We start from the raw sequence: 19,884 nt of genomic DNA, 5'->3' as shown, positions 1-19,884 counted from the left end.
TAGACACGTCTTGGAAATATGTCTTGAGATGTTTTATTAGTTCTAAATCCTAATCACTCACTCCAGAACTCATGCACATCCATAGCACAAATTGACCTGCACACCAAATCAAAGTAATCTAGATTTATTGACAAATAACAAAGGCAGAAGCAACAAAATAACTTAGTAAATGTGTTATAGGGCTCCAAACTATCTTCAAGTCTTTACAGCCAGATTGTCATCTCTTGTTTGGGGATCTCAGAGCTTCTATTGCTTAATCTGCTGGAAAGTATGTAGTTATGTATCATTATAAATATAGCAACATCAATAACAATACTGCCTCTACCCTGCTATTTTCTTGTAACTTAATTCTGAATAGCTCACCTGAAGCAGAAAGCCCTACCATCCACGAGGGCTTAATGTTTGACACCAGATAGGAAGTTGTATTCTTTGTCCAGTCTGAAAATAGAATGAGTCAGTTAAGCACTGTTCTCATGGGAAGAAATTAACATAACGTGTCTTGTTCATTTTTGGATGCACTGCTCTCACTTGTATTTGCTGGGTGACCGCTTCCCTTGATTGAGTCGGAGTTGTTGACATGTATTCCATCCTTATATCCTGACAAAAGAGAAATAGGCCATGTTCATTACACAATAACTATTAAAGCACATGTAAAAGCAAAAAGCAGATACAAGCATCCATTCATAATTTACCTCATCAGCATACCCATGAATAGAGGTTAGCACTCAGATAAATCCAGTCTACTCTGCAGCATGTGAGGTTGATCAACAAAACAAAAAAAATCTAATCCACCAGCTATTTGGGCATTTTTTCATGTAACATTTAGATGTATTCTCTATTAAATAAAACTGCACAGAAAAGACAATAACTGCAGTCAGCTGTTGGAGTAGATCAGCTTTGACTCAACATGTCTTGAAACATCTGTATATAATCAGATGGTGATGGCTGAGCTATCACCGAGGTTGAGACATTTGACATGATCCCTTCTCCTTTTTCTGATCCCGCATGGACTTAATGGGCAACTGAAAAAAAAAGTAACAACATGCCTTTCAGAGATATAACTAGCTAGCTACATCATTTTTTTACTATAATTGTTATTTATTTATTTCACCTTTATTTAACCAGGTAGGCAAGTTGAGAACAAGTTCTCATTTACAATTGCGACCTGGCCAAGATAAAGCAAAGCAGTTCGACACATACAACGACACAGAGTTACACATGGAGTAAAACAAACATACAGTCAATAATACAGTATAAACAAGTCTATATACGATGTGAGCAAATGAGGTGAGATAAGGGAGGTAAAGGCAAAAAGGCCATGGTGGCAAAGTAAATACAATATAGCAAGTAAAACACTGGAATGGTAGATTTGCAATGGGAGAATGTGCAAAGTAGAAATTAAAATAATGGGGTGCAAAGGAGCAAAATAAATAAATAAATAAAATACAGTAGGGAAAGAGGTAGTTGTTTGGGCTAAATTATAGATGGGCTATGTACAGGTGCAGTAATCTGTGAGCTGCTCTGACAGTTGGTGCTTAAAGCTAGTGAGGGAGATAAGTGTTTCCAGTTTCAGAGATTTTTGTAGTTCGTTCCAGTCATTGGCAGCAGAGAACTGGAAGGAGAGGCGGCCAAAGAAAGAATTGGTTTTGGGGGTGACTAGAGAGATATACCTGCTGGAGCGTGTGCTACAGCGTGTGCTACAGGGTCCGTTGTGCTAGCTAATGACAGTTGTTAGCTACTAGATAGCTAACCAGAGTCTGCATAATATAAAACAATATGTCATTAACATATTTCTTCATATGGACTAAATATTGTTTGGGCTAAACATACATTGCATACTAAAATACTTTTGTAAAAGTTTGTAAATCCTCCAGGTCGTTTGTGAGTCTTGCATCATCTGTCAGTTGACTGAAGAATGATCTGCGAATTTGAAATGTTCAACATTCCAAAATAAAATGTCTCAAGACATAACACTATTTTGCGTCCCAGAGCTGATGGGGGAGTGTGAAGTTGATCCGCAAGGAACCTAGGTGGTGTGTTCGTAAATTGCGCTGTTGGTGTTCGTAAATTCAGAGCGTTGATCTCTCGGAGCGTTCAGAGCCACATTGGACGCTCTGACGGAGGAGTAGTGTTGATCCGAGCGTTCTGACCTCACAACGGCAGTCAAGCACCCAGCTAACTGGCTGACAGTGGCTAGTTGGCTAGCTGCTTCCAGACACAAATGAGAGAACACCTCACTTTGACCGTTTTACTCGCCCTAGCAGAGCTGGTTAGGCTGTTTTCATGTTATCCATATCGTTTTGGTGACTGTAGCTGTGCTGCTGGTAACAATTTAATTACGTTTTTTTGCCGACGTTTACTGACAATGGTCATATTCAACGTGTTGCACGTTTGTAAATGCATCCGTTATTCAGCACTCTTGCACACAGACGAGAGTGCTCTGAAATCGTACATAGCCAAAGTTAATTTACGAACGCACCCTTAACCTGTATATATTGAACCTAGCAAGGAACCCGGAAGAGGGCACATGGATGCTCCTGTCACTTTAAACCGGTGCGGAAGTGTGTTACAGTATGGATTTGATGCAATGATATAAGGTCAGGAAACTTCGCAATAAATCGTTATTGAAGACACCAAATGATTCAACTGCAAGATCAAACGAAATAGTACTCGTGCTTAATTTTAATGTCATATTTCTTCGGGGAGATTGTTCTCGTACATTTTTCGCTAAACGTCGTGGCTAGTCTGCAAGAAAGTGGTAGCATACAGTAGCTAGCCAGTTATTTTTGGACACTGACTGATCGAGGAACAAAACGCACCCGTTTTCCCAATGGCTGTGTCAAAATGCACCCGGCTGAACGGTCCCTTAATAAAGCAAATGTTAGATTCTGTGGACAGTGTCCTCTTCGACTGTGATGGTGTCATCTGGCGAGGGGATCAGGCAATCCCTGGCGCCCCTGACGTTATCAACCTGCTCAAGAAGAATGGAAAGAAAGTGTTTTTCGTCACCAACAACAGCACTAAAACTAGAAAGATGTATGCAGACAAAATGGCATTGATGGGATTCAACGCAACTGAAGATGAAGTGTTTGGAACGGCATACTGCTCTGCAATGTACCTAAAACATGTCTCCAGACTACAGGGCAAAGTGTATCTCATAGGAAGCAATGCAATGAGGAAGGAACTAGAAAAGGTTGGGATCCAGCAGACAGGTGTGGGGCCTGATCCGATATCAGGTGTCCAGATCGATTGGGCAAATGTGCCCCTGGACCCTGAGGTGAAGGCTGTGGTTGTTGGGTTTGATGAGCACTTCAGTTACATGAAACTGAACAGAGCCCTACAGTACCTCAACAACCCTGACTGTCTACTGGTGGGAACCAACACTGACACCAGACTGCCCCTGGAAGGAGGCAAAGCTGTCCCAGGTAAGTAGGATGTTGGCTGTGCAGAGACAACAGCTGGAGTATTAACCAACAAGACTGTGGTTACCGTACACATGGAGTGCACACCATCTGTGCCACAACGGGTCAGACCTCTGTGGCATAGTCCGTAGTGCTTACATACAGGGAGGCTACATGAGTGGTGTGTTAATGATCTTTAGTAGCTTACAGCGAGCCAGTGTGATGCGATAACATGAGGGGTTTTCCACTGCCCCAAGTCAGATCTTTCATCTCTTACTGTATGTTTAAGCATGTGTCAACAACACTAAATGTCTTCCCCTCTCTGTCTCCACCAGGGACAGGCTGCATCCTGAAGGCTGTGGAGACCGCAGCCCAGCGCCAGGCCCAGACGGTGGGAAAGCCCAACCACTTCATGTACGACTGTGTGGCCAGCCAGTTCGGCCTGGACCGCACCCGCTGCCTCATGGTGGGGGACCGGTTGGACACGGACATCCTGCTGGGGTCCAACTGTGGCCTGAAGACCCTACTGACCCTGACCGGGGTGTCCACTGTGGCCGACGCTGAGGCCCATCAGGAGAGTGGCTGTCCAAAACGCCTTGGCATGGTGCCTGACTACTACGTAGAGAGTATTGCAGAACTCCTGCCTGCTCTACAAGGATAACCAGTAAAAAGAAAAATAGGTTTTTATCTCAATGAGACTTTAGCCTTGATAGATGATAATTAGATTAATATTGACTAATTATAAAGGACCGTTAAGGACTGTGTGCGTCTGAAAACCCAGGCTTGTTTCCGGATTACGGATGTGAAAATTCAGGAAGGTACAGAGAGTTAATCAACTGCTTCGATTATACTAAGACTGCAACAAAACAAACCTATATTAAAGTTATTTTAACTACAGTATGCTATGGCTGAATATGTATATTCAAGATATACAGCCGGTGTAGCCGACTCCTCATGGAGAGCTACTGGGTGTGCAAGCCTTTGTTCCAGCCCTGCTGTAATGCACCACATAGATTCAGCAGCAAAAAAAGGAAACAAATAGTAGGGCTGGAACAAAAGCCTGCCCAGCACACCCAGTAGCTCTCCAGGACGAGGGTAAGCCACTCCTGATTTCCAGTGTTGATAAATGGATTTCGATATTTTTTTTCAAAAGAGTTGTTCAGGAAATGGTAGTGAAGTATGTGCTGTGTGTTTGGGTGAAAAAGAAGAAGGGCTATGCAAGGCCTGTGTTCTTTGCTCAATATCCCTCTGTAGCAATGATCTCAAACACAGTCGGAGGAAATGTGTACACACTCCTTTTGGGTATTTCCCTCATCTGTGTGCATACATTTAAAATCACGTCACTCAATATTTATCTAAAGCAGAGAGCTATGCGGAAATACAGTAAACTGGAGTGCACTGACAATTCATCAGGAATTATATATCTTATGTTGTCCACTCTCATTCACTGTACCAATGCTGTGTTTATTGCCATTTACATTACCCATTCACGTGAGGAAGTATACATAAACTGGGTTATACTCTTATTGTATCCTGATGTATTGTAAATGTAAAAATAGAACTACCTTTTGTTCCCATTCAATTAGAAGGTTAGGGGTTTGCACAATAATCAATGATCTTGTTAAGTGTGTTTTAATGTAACATAATGTCAGTCTTCTTAGTAATTAAGGGTCTATAATACGTTAGATTGTCTGTACTGCCAATACAATAATCAAACTACTGTATCATCCTCTGTCCTTGAAAAAGTATTCGCCTTGACTCAAGTCAATCAAACACTGATAAAAAATAAACATACCTTTTCCAAAATTAAAGGCTTCCCTGTGGATTGTGTCAACTTCAACACAGCGGGCTGTGCTGGACCCTGGTGTTATTAACACAGAAGCTCTTAAAGTCACCTTGGCCTTTCATCGACTGGACGGTCCTTCAGTCCATTCCTCATATCACCCTGCCATGGCCGATGACCGAGCCTGTCCACAGAGGTGAGTTTGTCTCACCCCTTTGTCCATTGTCTAAGGTGAGGGTAGCCGGCCAAAGGGTTTGGACTGTCACGTGTGTGTCTGTGTGAGGGGGAGGTAGGCGAGTAGAGGGGGAGACAGGTTTTCAGAGAGCGAGAGAGAGAAGTTGGCCAGGTGTATCGCAGAGCGTCTCACTCGGTGCTGGTCATGACCGCAGCTCGATGCAGATAGGTGAGAGAAGAAGGGTGAAGTCGGAGTGAGAGAAGAGAAGTCACCGGACACAGGATGGTGAGGTGTTGGAAACGTTTAGAAACCACCGGGCTGGAGGATTCACAACGCATGGTAGGAGTGGGACTCATCTGTACCTTGCTCAGTGGTGGCTTAAATGATCTGTGGCAAAAGTCAGATTTTTTTTTATTAGCCTCAATGGTTTTGTTGCTCTTGGAAAAGTTATTTTCATACAGATAGAAAGACTAAGTTGTGGTAATGTTATTTGTGCAACACTCACAGAGCAGGGTCCCCAACTGGCGGCTTTATTTGGCACCCCAAGTTTTCTGAGCAAAAAATACCAGGAAATCAGCTACAAGTGATTGAAATTTTGCAAATCTTTTCCCTAATATTCCCAAGCATTATATAGAGAGAGACATGATTGTATACAAATGTAAGCAAGGTTTGAAATTATTGTTTTAGTTAAATATATCTGTTTGGGCTTGCGGTCAATTTGAAGTCTACAAATTATTTGTCATTATGTTCCGCTCCCCTGACTATTTGCTCAAGAAAAAAATCATCCCCCGGCTGAATCCAGTTGGTGATCACTGTCATAGGGTATAGTGTTCCATTCTATTTCAGTTTTAACAAACTTGTTGAAGTCAACAATGTTGTTGAATCCAGAAACAGTCAGACACTCACCCAGACAAGTGGCTATGTAGATTGTGATAAGCTGTTGTTGTGTATGTCTCCTCAGGACGAGGGTCCAACAGTGTCCTGCCAGTTCCCACACAAGGCATTCTGGGTGACCCTCAGTGCCACTCTCCTCCTGGTCATCATCGCCCTCGGCGTCAGGGGGCATCTATGGGTCAGACAGCCCGACGCACAGGTGGGAGACACAACTCTCACCTGATTCACCTGTCGGAACATGTTGCTTTGTATTTGGCATTAAAACTGCGAGGTGTTGTAGCCAAATCTAACGTAGATGCACACATGACTGTGGTTGATGTACAAAATATTCGCTCACACTTGTACAATCACAATGTTGATGATGAGTTTACACTGAGTAAACCTATCCCTCTACTGTGGTCCTTACAGGTTGTCAGAATCACAGTTCCGGATCTGACTGGAACCCTGATCAAACAATCAGCATTGGTGGACAAGCACAACGACCTGGTGACCTATTCTGTGACCTCACCGGCCAACCACACATACACCGTGCTCTTTGACGTCAAACATGTAAGAAGCAGACCTGTTCAAAGTGTATTGAACTGAGGCAAGCTGCAGTGCACCTTTCTGTTTCCTCATTCCACATTGTTGCATTGTAAAAGGCTGGTTGTCTAGAAACAGATTCCCATGCTAGAACTGAGCTCCAATGGGTGCTGAACTGACATTGTGTTATGTTTGTTTGTGCAGGGTTTGATATGTTACAAACCTATGAACCAGGAGAATTGCTACCTGAGTAAGATGGAGAAATCTGACTATGAAAACATGCAGTCCCTTCTCCAGCAGTCAATGCAAACGGTAAAGATGTTTCACCCTTCCAACATATAACAGTGTATGAAATATACTATTTTGGATTTCACTTTATATGAGCCTGTTACCATGCGAAGGAAATATGTCACATAGGGACTTATTGGCATGGCAACAACTAAAGAGTACGCAGAAACACCCTACTGTGTCAGCCGGCTCTCAGTTGAGGGTGCCCTGTTACCTTACACTGTTGCTAATGTGTGAGTTGGCAGTGGGGGTGGATAATTGTAAGTGACTCATAGCTTAGTGCCATCTCTGTCTCACTCCATGGCCAGCCAGACCCTATTGGACTTAGGAGTGTTGATTTTAGCATCCCTCTCCTCTCCCTGTCCAGAGAACGAGTGGGAGGTAATAGGCCGAACAAGGCCTTAAATGTTTATAGTGTAGTGTCTCTCCAGGACTGAATTCCTCAGGGCATCTGATCCTCCTAGAACTCTCTCTTCCCTGGATCCCCTTACAGGTTGGGACAGCAGTGAGGCTCAGATCTGCACAATGGCCACTCTGTCTGGGGACTACTGGGTTTGTTAAGGCTTCACTGGGCTGGAGAAAGTGGCGAGACAATGGTTGGTTAGTGAGGGAAGGGCCAGTCCTACAGTGGACATCTTTAATAAGGTGTGATTTTTTTGCTATGTTTGGTCAATGTCAATGGTCATTGCAGAATGGATGGGTTGCTTTTCTGCTGTGGTACTGTGTATCTACAGGGCGATGTCGATATCTACCAGTGTCCTTGCTGGGTATTTGTTAGTTATTTTATTTTGTGGCCCATTAGCGTTTTACTTTATGAGTCGATTACTTGCTCATATCAGATTGAATCATGGTTATCAGGGCCTAGGATAATTCATTTATTCACAAGAGCTGGTGTATGATTACTCATGTCATTAGTTAATTACCGGTTCATTACCCCACAGTTATGGGCCATTGTGCAGCTGGACTCATTCAATCATTAAGTGGTTGTACAGACTTAAGTTGCATATAAACTCAAAAGAGAAATATGCCACGTATGCCAAAATCCCAAGTGTTTTATCCTTTTCTCATGCTATCTGATAGAAACATAGTCGTTTGTGTTTGTATTTGAGTTCTGACTCTCACGGTATTAAGTATCTCGTAGAACTATACTTCAGCACGAGAACCACCCACTGATTGTGGTCATTAAGTGTCTGATTTAATGGATAGACTTCATCCACATAGAAAAGGCTGGGCCTTTCTGAGAGCAAAATATCTGTTCTGCAGCATAATGCTCTTTAGAGTGGAGGGAATCGGACTGTTAGAAGGCTCGCTCAGGCATAACGGTACTTTAAGTGGTCCCTATCGGACTCATCACCAGTGTAAATGGTGCAATTACTAAATGGCCATTGTGCCAAATGAGAGAGACCAGAGTTCAGCTGCGAATGATGCAGGGTTGAGTGTATAACCTGGCATAGACCACTGAAGTGATCTAATAGAGACACTGCTCTATAATGGCAGCTTGAGTTTCAGGTCTGCCAAAGCACACTGTTCTATCCTTATATATAATCTTAATTGACACAACTTGTATTTGTTGTTAGTAAAAACACTGAGGTGACCTCACAAGCAGTGCAATCATAATTCCTCTTTTGCTGTCCCTTTAGCTTGCTCTCATCATTCATAATCCAGAGAAAAATGTGTTCCTCTTCTGCCAGGAGGTGTTGTTGGGGAATGAGACCCAGAGACAGACAGAGTTCCTGGGGGTGATGGGGGGCAGTCAGGTTGATGTGTCCACCCTGGAGGAGCCTCTACAGGCCCTGTGTCGACACAGCTCCATCCACTGGACCAGGAGACAAGACGGTGAGTACCCTTCTTCACATTTATAGCTACATGCTAAATACACATTCACACAATGATGTACATGTAACTGTGGACTGTTTTATTTTAAAGTGGGTCCAATTTTATATTCAATTCTGGGATAAATCGTCATATTTCATACAAAGGAAAGACCAGGGGCTCTTTTGTAAAACAAGTTCCTCAGACTGAGGGGGGGCTTGCTCCCTGTGTCTTTGTGTTGGCAGCTCTTTCCAGAATAGGGCAGAGTGAGAAACATAATCCTAAACTACTGTGCTGTGTGACCTTTGCAGCGTCGCAGCAGTAAACTTAGACTGTTACTCAAGTAGTATTTTACTGGGCGACTTTTACTTGACATTTTCTAGTAAGTCATCTTTACTTTTACTCAAGTATGACAATTGAGTACTTTTTTCATCACTGCAAAACCCCAAAGTATGCAAGCCAACTACCATCTGTTAATTATACATTATTTCCAGCTTTACTCACTTGGGGATTCAGAGTAGCCATCAGTGCTCTCTGCTATAGTAAGGGTTAGATATTGCACTAGTGATCTTCCTGCTACAGTTAGTTAGCATAATGCTAAACTGAAGTGCTGTGTGACCTTTGCAGTGTGCCAGAAGTAAATAAGAAGCACAACCTTTAGGCTGAACTCACTGCTATTTTTACTTTACACCACTTGGGTTTTGTTGGTCTTCGCTACCAAACTGCCTGTTTAGTAACAAACCCTCTCTCTCTCTCTCTGAAGGTCCAGGTAAACAGCGTCTGGTCTACTTCTGTATTGACATCTGCTTCCCTAGTAACATCTGTGTGTCTGTCTGCTTCTACTACCTGCCGGAGTGACCTGCCATCATCCACTGTCAGGCAGCACATACCAACGCTGATCAGGGAAACAAAGTGATCCTTCTCATCCCTGCTAAGTCGCCGGCTGCAAAAAAAAAAAAACCTATTTGAATACAACCGGGGAACAGCAGCCAGCTTTGACTCAATACTGCAGATACCTTAGTCCCTTCTAAGCTTTCGCCCCAGTCCTTTCCATTCCGAGGGAAGGAAACAAGCTGTCAAGTTTATCTGCAGACTCCCCTCGTCACCCTCCCTTCATGTTTAATACCTTCCCTTGTGGCAGTTTTGGAGAGTATAAGAGTCCGTTTTTTTTGTGCTTGTTATTTCCTGTACTGCAACCCACAGCAGATGAGTCATTGTGTGTGTAACCATTCCTGTTTATTGGATTGTGTTAAAATTACTTGATCCCTTCAATAAAGAACAGTTGTGTAAAATACAGATTGTCTCTTTTACTATAGAGAAGGGAAATAGAATCTTTCCAACACTTCAGACTAAAAAACAAAGCCTTTGTGGTAGTTCCTGTTATGATGTATTAAACAGAGAATCAAGACAAAAGCACCACAGAGTAAATGTTACACACCAGTTAGTCTTTACTGGAATTCATCATATCCTGTACAGTCACACATTGGGACTCAGTCCACATTACAGATATCCATCAGTTTTTCAAAGACCTCACATTTGAGACTTTTCACCTTTGATTAAGCTATTGAACCCAAATACATGAATCTAGCTATGGCCCAGAGTTTTTCATGGTAAGTGAACTCCTCGCCCAAGCTATAAGACACAAACAAGCCCATAGACCTCCTTGTATCCCCAATCTGTCAAAATGTGGTCCTTATGAGAAATATAAAAACAACCTCTCTTATCCTGATAAATCAAAAGCTTTTGTGGAAGCAGACAGACGGGTGTGTGGATATAGATATATATACAGTCACAGAGCTTCGCTGTAGTGTAGCTCCTTCTCATCCACTGGTCTCCTCAGCCCAGCACGCTGTCGTTAAAGGCCAGACACACCACAGCTTTCTGATGGCCGCTGTACTCCCTCTTGATCTCACCAGTCTCCACACACCACAGCCGTGCCAGGTTGTCAGAGGAGGCTGGAAGGAAATTCATCACATTTACTGATTGATCCGTTGGAGCACAAGTCAGAACTGCCCAAAAGTGAGTTAACTAATGAGTTTGAGGCTCCATGCCGTCGCGGCTCAGGATTAATCATCACAATCTAGCCACACTAGAAAGGACGGAAGTCAGTCACTTTCCAACAGCAAAAACTATCCCTTACCCTAGATCAGGGCTCTCCAACCCTGTTCCTGGAGAGCTACCCTCCTGTAAGTTGATGCTCAAACCCCAGTTGTAACTAAACTGATCAGCTTATCAACCAGCTAATTGTTAGAATCGGGTGCGCTAGATTAGGGTTGGAGTGAAAACCTACAGGAACAGAGCTAGATAAAGTGTAAATACACATGAATCATTTAGTTGTTATCGTGCATAATAAAACACACTGGGAAGAAATATAACACTGACCTGTGACAATGTACTGTGAGTCTCCAGAGAAGGCACAGTCCCACATCCAACCTCGGGACGTCTCTCCAGGGTTATTACTCTTGATGCTCAGCTCCGTCATCAGAGAGAAGTTAGATGTTCTCCAGATCTTACACGTCTGGTCCGCCGAGCAGGTCGCCAGCAGACTGTGGAGAAAAGACACAGTTAAGTCACATATACAGTAACTATACAAGACATGCAATCAAAGCCTCCTACTTCTAAATAGTTCATGCTGGATTATGCACACATTCCTTAAAAAAATGTGTGTGGTGTACTCACGTGGAATCAGGACTAAATTTGCAGCGGAGGGAGTAGCGCTTATGAGCGGGGATCTTGGTTTTGGGGATGAGCTGTGTCACCTCGTCACCCATCCCTCCTGCTAGGTTCCACACGTAACAGTTTCCCTGTGAGAGATGGACAGTGATCACAATTTAAACTCAAATTAGCACTTTTTTTTTTTTTTATTGGTAAATTATTCTGAACAAAAATATAAACGTAACATGTAAAGTGTTGGTCCCATGTTTCATGCGCTGAAATAAAAAAAGATTCCAGAAATGTTCCATATGCACAAAAAGCTTATTTCTCTCAAATTTTGTGCACAAATTTGTTTACATCCCTGTTAGTGAGCATTTCTCGTTTGCCAAGATAATCCATCCACCTGACAGGTGTGGCATATCAAGAAGCTGATTAAAAACTCTACAGCATCTGTGTCCCCCCTGCGGGATGGTTGAGCTAACGTGCGCTAATGTGATTAGCATGAGGTTGTAAGTAACAAGAACATAGACATATCTGATATGGGCAGAAAGCTAAAATTTGTGTTAATCTAACTGCACTGTCCAATTTACAGTAGCTGTTACAGTGAAATAATACCATGCTATTGTTTGAGTGTGCATAGTTATGAACTTTAAAATGCATTAATAAACCAATTAGGCACATTTGGGCAGTCTTGATACAACATTTTGAACGGAAATGCAATTGTTTATTGGATCAGTCTACAACTTTGCACATACACCGCTGCCATCTAGTAGCCTAAATCTAAATTGCACCTAGATTACTAAGTCATATATTGGCCTCTCTCTTGCATTTCAAAGATGGAAGAAAAATACGAGCTAACAGATTTCATGTGTTATATTCTCCTACATTAATTTCACATTTCTACAAACTTCAAAGTGTTTCCTTTCACATGGTATCAAAAATATGCATATCCTTGACTTAGGTCCTGAGCTACAGGCAGTTAGATTTGGGTCCGATCCTTATTAAACAGCATGATCATTACACAGATGCACATTGTGCTGAGGACAATAAAAGGCCACTCTAAAATGTGCAGTTATGTCACACAACGCCACAAATTGGCATGCTGACTGCAGGAATGTCCACCGGAGCCGTTGCCAGAGAATTTTATATTAATTTCTCTACCATAAGCCGCCAAAGTCCAAAGTAATTTTAGAAAATGTGGCAGTATGTCCGAATGGCCTCACAACCGCAGACCACGTGTAACCACCTGCAGGATTGTCTGAGACCAGCCACCCAGACAGCTGATGAAACTGAGGAGTATTTTGGTCTGTAATAAAGCCCATGTGAGGAAAAATGTATTCCGATTGGCTGGGCCTACCTCCCCAGTGGGTGGGCCTATGCCTTCCCAGGCCCATTCATGTCTGTGCCCCTACCCAGTCAAGTGAAATCCATAGATTAGGGCCTAATTTATTTATTTCAATTAACTGATTTCCTTCTATGAACTGTAACTCAGTAAAATCTTTGAAATTGTTGCATTTATATTTTTGTTCAGTATAGTTTAGCAGCCAGCTATCTAAACTTATCATGGTCGAAATGTTTAGAATTGTACAAAATTAGCTCTAAAACAGCTCATTTCCTCTCTGACCAATTGCAAAATTAGTAGAATTGAATGAAATGAGTTAGAAAATGGCTAAATCTTCTCTCAGCCCCATGGCAAAATGTGTAGAATTGAATGAAATGAGTTAGAAAATGGCTAAATCTTCTCTCAGCCCCATGGCAAAATGTGTAGAATTGAATGAAATGAGTTAGAAAATGGCTAAATCTTCTCTCAGCCCCATGGAAAAATTAGTAGAATTGAATGAAATTAGTTAGAAAATGGCTAAATCTTCTCTCAGCCCCATGGCAAAATGTGTAGAATTGAATGAAATGAGTTAGAAAATGGCTAAATCTTCTCTCAGCCCCATGGCAAAATGTGTAGAATTGAATGAAATGAGTTAGAAAATGGCTAAATCTTCTCTCAGCCCCATGGCAAAATGTGTAGAATTGAATGAAATTAGTTAGAAAATGGCTAAATCTTCTCTCAGCCCCATGGCAAAATGTGTAGAATTGAATGAAATTAGTTAGAAAATGGCTAAATCTTCTCTCAGCCCCATGGCAAAATGTGTAGAATTGCAGCAAACGTGCTTTAAAACATTTGCTCTACACCCCATGGAAAAATGTGTCGTATTAGACTAAATTAACTCTAAAACAGGGATGGGCAACCGCCCATTCTTGAAGGCCCTCAGTAGGGGTTTCAACTTACTGTTTCGAGTTAGAATAGAGACTACAGAAAGTGACATTTCAAAAATGTGCCTCTTGTTATGTCAGTCAGGTAACTTTTTTAGATAGCTTAGCGCCCAGCTAGCTTGGCAATCTAAACTTGTTATCAATGTCGAATTACCGGCTGGGGGCCCCCCGTTGATTTGGTTATGGAGTCTCACTCAGATATAATATACTTTGATTTGTTTTAAAAAAAATGGTTACTACATGATTCCATGTGTTATTTCATAGTTCTGATGTCTTCACTATTATTCTACAATGTAGAAAATAGTAAAGATAAAGAAAAACCCTTGAATGAGTAGGTGTGTCCAAACTTTTGACTGGCACTATAGTTGCACAGACCCGTGAGAAACTGTGGCACCTCATGACGAGTTCAGATGTTTTCTGTCCCCAACCCCATCAAAGTTGCCCATCCCTGTACTAGAGTGTCCAGTATAACAAAATTATATTTTTAAGCACACTGACCGAGCTATTGACTGCTGCCATGTAGCTGGCGTCTGGGTCAATGTGGACTGAGTTGATGGACACTTCTGGTTCAGGAATAAGCTGCTCGTTGTGATCGGTCTTCAGATCCCAGATATGGATCACACCGCTCTGGTCCCCCACGATCAATTCAGCCTGGAAAATACACAAGCCTGATTGAGAATCAATTAGATACAATAAGCAGAATTTAAAAAAAGGGTCAATATGCAGTTGCTACATACATTTTTGGACTTATAAATGAATTATATGTACCCAGGAGTTCAACTTCCATACCCCATCAAAACCCCAAATAAGCTCGTTTTACTATGTCTGTAAACAAAGTAAATGTAAACAAACACTGTAGACCATCAGAACATGGCTAAAACTATAATTGTGTTATCATGGATAGTCAGTCCTTGCATTCATAGCTCTGTCCATGAATTTGAGAGTGGTTACATTTCTCCAGCCCAATCCCTCAGCTATTTACCGAAACAGTGGCAGGGACCAGCTGGCTGGATTATTTACGGACATATTCAATCTCTCCCTATCCCAGTCTGCTGTTCCCATTTGCTTCAAGACGTCCATCATTGTTCCTGTATCCAGGAAAGCAAAGGTAACTGAACTAAATGACTATCGCCTCATAGCACTCACTACTGTTATCATGAAGTGCTTTGAGAGGCTAGTTAAGGATCATATCACCTCTACCTTACATCCTAGACCCACTTCAATTTGCTTACCGCCCCAATAGATCCACAGACGATGCAATCGCCATCGCACTGCACACTGCCCTATCCCATCTGGACAAAAGGAATACATATATAATAATCCTGTTCATTGACTACAGCTCAGCCTTCAACACCATAGTGCCCTCCAAGCTCATCATTAAGCTCAAGGCCCTAAGTCTGAACTGTGCAACTGGATCCTGGACTTCCTGATGGGCCGCCCCCAGGTGGTGAAGGTAGTAAACAACACCTGCACTTCGCAGATCCTCAACACAGGGACCCCACAAGGGTGCATGCTCAGCCCCCTCCTGTACTCCCTGTTCACCCATGACCGAGTGACCACGCACTCCAACATCAAGTTCAGAAGACACAACAGTAGTAGACCTGATTACAGACAATGACAAGACAGCCTACAGGGAGGAGGTGAGTTCCCTGGCGGAGTGGTGCCAGGAAAAAAACATCAACATCAACAAAACGAAGGAGCTGATTGTGGACTTCAGGATACAGCAGAAGGAGCACACTCATCTACATCGAAGGGACCGCAGAGGAGAAGGTGAAAAGCTTCAAGTCCCTCAGCGTACACATGACTGACAAACTGAAATGGTCCACACAGACAGTGTGGGGTACAAGGCGTAATAGCGCCTCTTTAACCTAAGGAGACTGAAGAAATTCGGATTGGCCCCTAAGACCCTCAAACTTCCCAACGCAACATCGGGGGCACTGTCTGCCCTCCAGGACACCTACAGCACCCAATGTCACAGGAAGGCCAAAAAGAACATCAAGTACATCAACCACCCGAGGCACAGCCTGTTCACCCCGCTATCATCCAGAAGGTGAGGTCATTGCAGGTACATCAAAGCTGGCACCGAGAGACTGAAAAACAGCTTCTATCTCAAGGCCATGCGACTGTTAAATAGCCATCACTCGCCAGCTACCACCCCGTTACTCAGCCCTGCACCTTAGAGGCTGCTGTCCTATATACATAGACTTGGAATCACTGGCCACTTTAATAATGGAACACTAGTCACTTTAATAATGTTTACATACTGCTTTATTCTACTGTATTATAGTCAATGCCACTCCGTCATTGCTCGTCCTAATATTTATGTATCTTTTTAAAATTTTACCCCCTTTTTCGTGGTATCCATTTGTTAGTAGTTACTATCTTGTCTCATCGCTACAACTCCCGTATGGGCTCGGGAGAGACGAAGGACGAGAGCCATCCGTCCTCCGAAACACAACCCAACCAAGCCGCACTGCTTCTTAACACAGCGCGCATCCAACCCGGAAGCCAGCTGCACCAATGTGTCAGAGGAAACACTGTGCACCTAGCGACCTGGTCAGCGTGTACTGCGCCCGGCCCGCCACAGGAGTCGCTAGTGCGCGATGAGACAAGGATATCCCTACCGGCCAAACCCTCCCTAACCCGGACGACGCTAGGCCAATTATGCGTCGCCCCATGGACCTCCCGGGCGCGGCTAGCTGCGACAGAGCCTGGGCCCGAACCCAGAGTCTCTGGTGGCACAGCTAGCACTGCGATGCAGTACCTTAGACCACTGCATCACCCGGGAGGCCTAATATTTATGTTTCTTAATTCCATTATTTTAGATGTGTGTATTGTTATATACTACAGCACTGTTGGAGATAAGAACACAAGCATTTCGCTACACCCGCAATAATATCACTATGTGACCAATAACGTTTGATTTGAGTACGCTTTGTTTTTGTTTAAACTGCTGATTGCCGCTTTAAAGAAGGCAAGGATTAACCTAGGCGTTTATCAACAGTTACAGTACAACCGCAGAGTTTCTGAACTCAGAGGCGCAACATTGCAAGACTTCCGGGAACACTTGCGAAACAAACCAGGCTGGGGTTTTAGAAGTCAATGTTGTTCATTTTCTCAAAATCTAATGGGGCAACCTAGATTTTAGCCAATGTCTTAAGTAATTGAACAGGTTACTACGCCAACCTCATGAAAGTGACAAACTGACATTTTGATTTTTGTCAAAACAACTTTTATATCGAAGGAGTGCCTTTGATTTGACGGCCTCCACATGCTCAGTTCGGCGCGAGACGACAGTTAGACCCAATGACGTGTTTCTACGCATGAGCCTCGCTAACCAACGTCGCTATGACATCGCCTACACGTGTGATCATAGATTTATTTTGGAGAAGCAGTTTTAGCCTACCTTCATACTGTATTGTCTTTGGTACAACTCAGACAGTACTGTATCAGTCACAGTGCTCCCTCTAGTGGTGGCATATTTCATTCATCGCTTTTGAGACACTGACTTACCTGGTTGGGATGAAGGCATACACAGTTGATGGGAGCATTGACCTGAAAGATCCTCTGACATTGCAGGTTCCTTGACCTAGGACCAGAGCAATATATGTAGCTTGGTGAGAATTCCATAGCAGGCAGGCAGAAACACAGCAGGAAGCGACAGTCGCCATATTATCAAGAGTACCTCAGGTCCCAGATGCGAGCCATGCAGTCCTCTCCTCCTGTGTACATCCAGCGGCCGTCCTCATGGAAGCCCACTGACGTAATGTTCTTACTGACGCCATCATAGTTTATGACCGGGTTTGGGTTGTTGGAATTTAGATCATACATACGAATGTGTTGATAACCTTTGGAATAGAAGAAAAGATACACAGTCAAGTACCATGTTAATGATTATGATGAGTATGGGTGTGAATATCTTATTTCTGCACAAACCTGCAGCAGCAATCATACTTCTGTCGGGAGTAACTTCGAGGGAGTTCACTTGCTGAAAGTATTAGTTAAGAAAAGCATTAAAGGCAGCTAAGCTATAATGATTGTGCAATAACAGCCTTAAGATCAAAATACTATTTTTGTTTGAAAATATGTTATCAACATATTGTGCTCACTAGGGGATGTTGTTTATTTAAGAAAAGATATCTAATCAAGGAGTTGGAGCCTTTCTAAGTTGCTACAACCAACAATGACATGGGATCTTGAAACGAAATAAAGGCAAAACTAGCAAGCAATGTCTCTCTTGATAGATTTGTGTGAAGCAGGCGAAGGTAAGGATACAGAGTCCTGGTGCTGGACTGTCCTGGTGCATATGCCGCTGTGGGCCTGCCAGAACCGCACTGTGTGGTCATATCCAGCGGTGGCTAGAATCACCGGGTCACTCCCCACTGTCCCCTGACCCTGGTTCACGTTCATGTTCGAGTGCTGTATGTTGTCACTGCAAAACGAGCCGTAAAACAGTGTAAAATATTAGAGGCATTGAAGAGCAATAATGTCAGTCAGTAATAATGCCAGTGAACAATAACTTTGTCACTGTTACTTAGCTATCAAGTTTTTCTGACAGCACATCAACAACTTGCCAGACGTAAGCCGAGCTATCCTTTAGTAGCTCTGGTCCATGCGCATGATATGGTGTCAACCAGAGCTACATTTAGTGTTTCTCAAGCACAGTAGTAACCGTTTTACTTTGGTGAGTTTCTAGAATATATTCAAGTCAGTCATTTAAAAAATATTCAAAACTCTATGAAATAATCAATTTAACGTGCCAGAGAGCAAGGGCAACTCGTATTGTCATCGCGCGATGGACTAGAGCAAAGTTATCTAGCTATGCTAGCTAGTCGCCTTGTCTATTTAGTTTGTTAAACCATTTGGTGACATGGTTGACATCTAAACAAATCGTGTGCAAATGGCACTAGCTATGAAAAATATTATCTTACCTCCAAGATATGTAATATTTTAATTACAAAAGTGATGTGAAAGCTGTAAAGAGCCTTGGTTGTGTTTTTTTCCCGGAAATACTGTAGGGCGTCTGACTAATAGTTCCCTCACTACAATAAGTACTTTACGCTAGGTTCCGGGATCAAATGATATTGTTTCCGATTAGCTTCTTCCTTGCTGGCTTATTACCACCGCCGACTGGCTTCATATACGAAAATGTGTCTGATAGCTAGGTAGCTTGATATCTTTGTTTATTATTTTTTTTAAAGTAACAATATAATATAGACAAAGGGTGCGTTCGTAAATTCAATCTGGAGTGCCAGAGTCCGCGTTTGTAAATTCAGAGCCACATTGGACGCTCTGACGGAGGAGTAGGGTTGATTCGAGCGTTCTGACCTCACAACGGTAGTCAGGCACCCAGCTAACTGGCTGATGGTGGTTAGTTGGCTAGCTGCTTCCAGACACAAATGAGAGAACACCTCACTTTGACCGTTTTACTCGCCCTAGCAGAGCTGGTTATGCTGTTTTCATGACATCCAGAGCGCTGGTGACTAACTGTGCTGCTGGCAACAATTTTAATGTTTTTTTTTGCCGTCGTTTACCGACACAGGCCATATTCAACTGGTGTTAAGCGTTCATAAATTCATCAGTTATTCTGCGCTCCGGCACGCTGGCAAGGGCTCTGAAATCGGAGTAGATGGCTAGAGCGAATTTACGAACGCATCCAAAATCAGACAAGAATGCTTTACAAAAAAACACAAATATAAATAATTAACGAAGTATACTACCTGTATAGTGCTTTAAAAAGACACTACAGTATTCAAACGTTACAGCCTTAACCTAAAATCTGCTGTATTTTGGTAAATTAAAGGTCTATGGTATATAAACATAGCATAAGAGGTAATGGTCCATGACGAGATAATACAAAACATATACAGGAGAAAGCGTTTTGCTCAATGGCCACAAGGCAATATGCGTCACATTATGTGAAAAATGAAGATATCTGAATTTCCTTCCCTTGTGCACAGTTTTAGTCCTTTTTGTCCTTGACCACATCAGTGTACTCGGTGGGTTCCTCTCCAGGTTTCAGAAGTTTGCCAACATAGTCATACTTTTCTGTGAAAGGGAGGAAGAAGAAGTTCCTGAGAGACATTAGC

At 42.8% G+C, this 19,884-nt stretch overlaps 3 protein-coding genes and 1 long non-coding RNA gene across 4 annotated transcripts; 2 read left to right on the top strand and 2 right to left on the bottom strand.

Annotated features, from left to right (window-relative positions):
• Positions 1-108: 108 nt before the first annotated feature.
• On the bottom strand, positions 109-2,408 carry LOC110499178 (uncharacterized). Its single transcript, XR_016489303.1, has 3 exons — positions 529-2,408; positions 364-438; positions 109-258 (listed from the first exon to the last, which is right to left on the bottom strand). It is a non-coding gene; the product is annotated as an uncharacterized LOC110499178 (long non-coding RNA).
• Positions 2,174-5,207, top strand: LOC149974352 (phosphoglycolate phosphatase-like). Its single transcript, XM_090212146.1, has 2 exons — positions 2,174-3,425; positions 3,737-5,207. Exons 1-2 carry the CDS (start codon positions 2,831-2,833, stop codon positions 4,060-4,062), a joined length of 921 nt encoding a protein of 306 aa, XP_090068272.1. The 5' UTR covers positions 2,174-2,830; the 3' UTR covers positions 4,063-5,207.
• Positions 5,208-5,448: 241 nt separating this feature from the next.
• On the top strand, positions 5,449-10,167 carry LOC110499177 (BRICHOS domain-containing protein 5). The gene is made up of 6 exons (XM_021576136.3): positions 5,449-5,698; positions 6,321-6,452; positions 6,662-6,802; positions 6,980-7,087; positions 8,755-8,899; positions 9,639-10,167. Exons 1-6 carry the CDS (start codon positions 5,642-5,644, stop codon positions 9,731-9,733), a joined length of 678 nt encoding a protein of 225 aa, XP_021431811.1. The 5' UTR covers positions 5,449-5,641; the 3' UTR covers positions 9,734-10,167.
• A 132-nt stretch (positions 10,168-10,299) lies between these two features.
• On the bottom strand, positions 10,300-19,134 carry LOC149974351 (target of rapamycin complex subunit lst8). Its single transcript, XM_090212145.1, has 9 exons — positions 18,727-19,134; positions 18,071-18,227; positions 17,732-17,783; positions 17,481-17,643; positions 17,309-17,384; positions 14,294-14,446; positions 11,555-11,679; positions 11,258-11,421; positions 10,300-10,830 (listed from the first exon to the last, which is right to left on the bottom strand). Exons 2-9 carry the CDS (start codon positions 18,203-18,205, stop codon positions 10,712-10,714), a joined length of 987 nt encoding a protein of 328 aa, XP_090068271.1. The 5' UTR covers positions 18,206-18,227; positions 18,727-19,134; the 3' UTR covers positions 10,300-10,711.
• Between the last annotated feature and the right edge of the window lie 750 nt (positions 19,135-19,884).

Source organism: Oncorhynchus mykiss, chromosome 20 (genome assembly GCF_057628025.1).
Source record: "Oncorhynchus mykiss isolate SJ-2025 chromosome 20, ASM5762802v1, whole genome shotgun sequence".
Lineage (NCBI taxonomy): Eukaryota > Metazoa > Chordata > Actinopteri > Salmoniformes > Salmonidae > Oncorhynchus > Oncorhynchus mykiss.
Note: the sequence above shows the minus strand (reverse complement) of the source record. Positions and strands in the feature narration are given on the sequence as shown.